This window comes from Cynoglossus semilaevis, chromosome 11 (genome assembly GCF_000523025.1).
Source record: "Cynoglossus semilaevis isolate Cse_v1.0 chromosome 11, Cse_v1.0, whole genome shotgun sequence".
Classification (NCBI taxonomy): Eukaryota; Metazoa; Chordata; class Actinopteri; order Pleuronectiformes; family Cynoglossidae; genus Cynoglossus; species Cynoglossus semilaevis.
The window spans coordinates 19,734,526-19,737,064 of NC_024317.1; the positions used below are offsets into that span (position 1 = coordinate 19,734,526).

Sequence of the window (2,539 nt, forward strand, 5' to 3'; positions counted from 1 at the left end):
ACCGTGGGTAATAACGATTATCGGAAACCCATCTATTGGGTCCGGAAGGCTCCTGGTTCGAGTCACTGAACCTCACACTGCTCCCCACTGTTTACTTTGGTGATGGGTTAAAAGCAGAGGTCACATATTGGTTGTGTGTGCAGTGATGTGCTGTGTCACAATGACTTGACATTATTAGTGCACGGATACAAAATGACTGCACCTGTTCGGTACTAACTGCAGTGGTGTGCTGTGTCACAATGACTTGACATCATTAGTGCACAAATACAAAATGACTGCACCACTGTACTAACACTCCCAGTCAACTTTACCAGACCAAAGTGGACCAGACGGGAAAGCTTCGACCACTGTTTACTGCCTGGACCTACAGCTGCACAACAGCAGTGGGTTGGGTTAGAGCAGAGACTGTGTACCTTCTAGTCACAAATGTGTTTCTGGAAGGAATTAGCATTAGTCCCAGAATAGTTGACATTATTACATACAGATCGGTACTTGTGTCAATGTAGAGTTTTTTAAAATGTTTTGAGGTGGTTGATGACTATGTTGATGATGTGCTTTTTTTTAAAATCTTTTTGGGGGGGTGTTATTTGGCTGATGAATTTGAGTCAGTACGTACCGTTTGCAGTAGCACGCACTTATTCAGCCCCTGCTCTGAACACGAGTCTTTCTATCTCTCTCATGTGAGCATTTTTTGTTAAACCGCTGTTAAGATTAAATTGACCTGAATTGTTAGTTTGACTTACACAGTTACACGGCTACGGAGCTAGCATGCCCTCTGAGCGTATATGGACAGACTACGTGTATTTTCCCACTTTATCTAAACGATAAAATACCAAGTAAAATCGTCAATTGAGGACAAGTGAATGGAAATAAGTGTTGAAATTGTTTTTAGCAACCGTCAACTACGTCAGGTGGCTAAGTTGTGCTAAAATGTGGCTCAGAGCTAGGCTAACTTAGCAGAAGGCTAACTGAACCATTTAACTGATGCTAAACGGTGCTAAAAGTGTGAACTCTTACTTTAGACTCTTCGGCTGTTCTGTGTGAAGTTGCAACAATATCTCAGCGGGAATGTCCTTCAGTGGGGCAGCAAAACGCAGGTTGTGCCGGTTACAGTGTCGTCAGTCAAAGTATTATGACGGAGGACAAGGAGCTCAGAAACTTACCGGCTCCTTCTAGTAAATTCAATGAGGAAAAGGAGGCGCAGTGGAGGCGGAGCTCGTCATTTCCTGGTGTATCAGTTTCGCTTCGTTTTACGCTGTGTTTAAGGAACACGCAAATTTTCGGATTAAAAAAAATAAACGAAGGGCAAGTTCAGGGTCTTTACATAAAATGTTGTATGTATTGTAAGTTGTAAATGTATTAGTGAGTGTATTTATATTTAATTTGACGTCAATAGAATTGTAATACTAGTATTGGAGAAATATAAGCCTGTTTTTTTTTAGTACCACCAGGATTTAATCACACTGGAGATTTACTTAGGATGCAGAGAATAGTATTAAAAGACCAGCGATTCTTGTTTGTATTATACTTCTAATGACCCTTTATTGTCCACATCATCCACAAACAAACACAGGGACAGCTTTGTGACAAATGAAAACCAAACAGTAACCATTAAAAAAACCATGACTGTAACCACAAAGTAAATATTTTCTACTAAAAAAAAAACTGCAATCAGCAAAATACAAACAAACAAAAAAAAACCCGTTCCACCACTGGAGTTAAAAACCACTGGTAGTTTACCCACAACCCTGAAGGCATCACAAGACAGAGCGGAACAGTTGTTCGTTGGTTTCTATTTTAGAGAACGAAGAGCAGATGACATCAGCACTTCTCAGTGTGTCCAGCAGAGGTCACTTTTCTAAGGAACAGTAGGAGAATTCATTAAAGAGAACTGTTTGGTTTTTTTTTTTTCTTCATTTAACTGAACTCCTTGTTGAGTTTTAAAGGTACAGTGGTGTTTTGAAAAGCTTGGGATTGACTTAAAGTAAATTAGTTTAAAAATGAATGACTTTATTTTGGGTGAAATTAATTGAATTCAAAGCTTGTTGAATTTTGTCGAGTGGACACTAAAGTGCTGCTTCTCTCCGAGGGAAATAGAAAAACACAACATACAACACCACAGACAGCGTGTAGCGCTGGGCTGTGATTGGTCCTCATTTAAATCCAGATTATCTAATCCAATCCCAGAAACAAAAACATGTTTAAAAGAAAAGAAAAGAAAGCCGTGTCCTGAACACATCAATTCAGATGGTCGCAGGTCAGAACTTATGGAATGACGGTGAAGTCGATGCTGCCCTTGATGTCTCTGAAGGTGGAGCAGTCAAAGTCAACCAACAGTTTCAATTGCCCAGTTTTGTAGGGAACGAATTGAACAGTGCAACGTAATAGTTTGTCCGGCGGCAGATTGGGAAGTCTGGAAGAAAAGAAGTGGACATGAGAATTAGAACCAGCTAATCACACTGACAGCATCGTAGTGTACATTACTACTAGGACTGGGCAATGATTATGGGCAATTTTGAATCGAGGTTACATCAAGGGC

The 2,539-nt window shown here is 40.2% G+C and overlaps 2 protein-coding genes across 2 annotated transcripts in view; both read right to left on the reverse strand.

Annotated features, from left to right (window-relative positions):
• tomm34 (translocase of outer mitochondrial membrane 34) overlaps positions 1-32 on the reverse strand; it is a 3,646-nt gene extending 3,614 nt beyond the window's left edge. The window contains exon 1 of the mRNA XM_008321210.2: positions 29-32. Within this exon, the coding sequence (XP_008319432.1) occupies positions 29-32 (4 nt within the window). The remainder of the gene's footprint in view (positions 1-28) is intronic.
• Positions 33-1,789: 1,757 nt separating this feature from the next.
• Positions 1,790-2,539, reverse strand: part of tgm8 (transglutaminase 8) — a gene marked incomplete at its 5' end in the record, with an annotated part of 9,306 nt that continues 8,556 nt past the window's right edge. The window contains one exon of the mRNA XM_025059982.1: positions 1,790-2,413. Coding sequence (XP_024915750.1) covers positions 2,266-2,413 — 148 coding nt within the window. The remainder of the gene's footprint in view (positions 2,414-2,539) is intronic.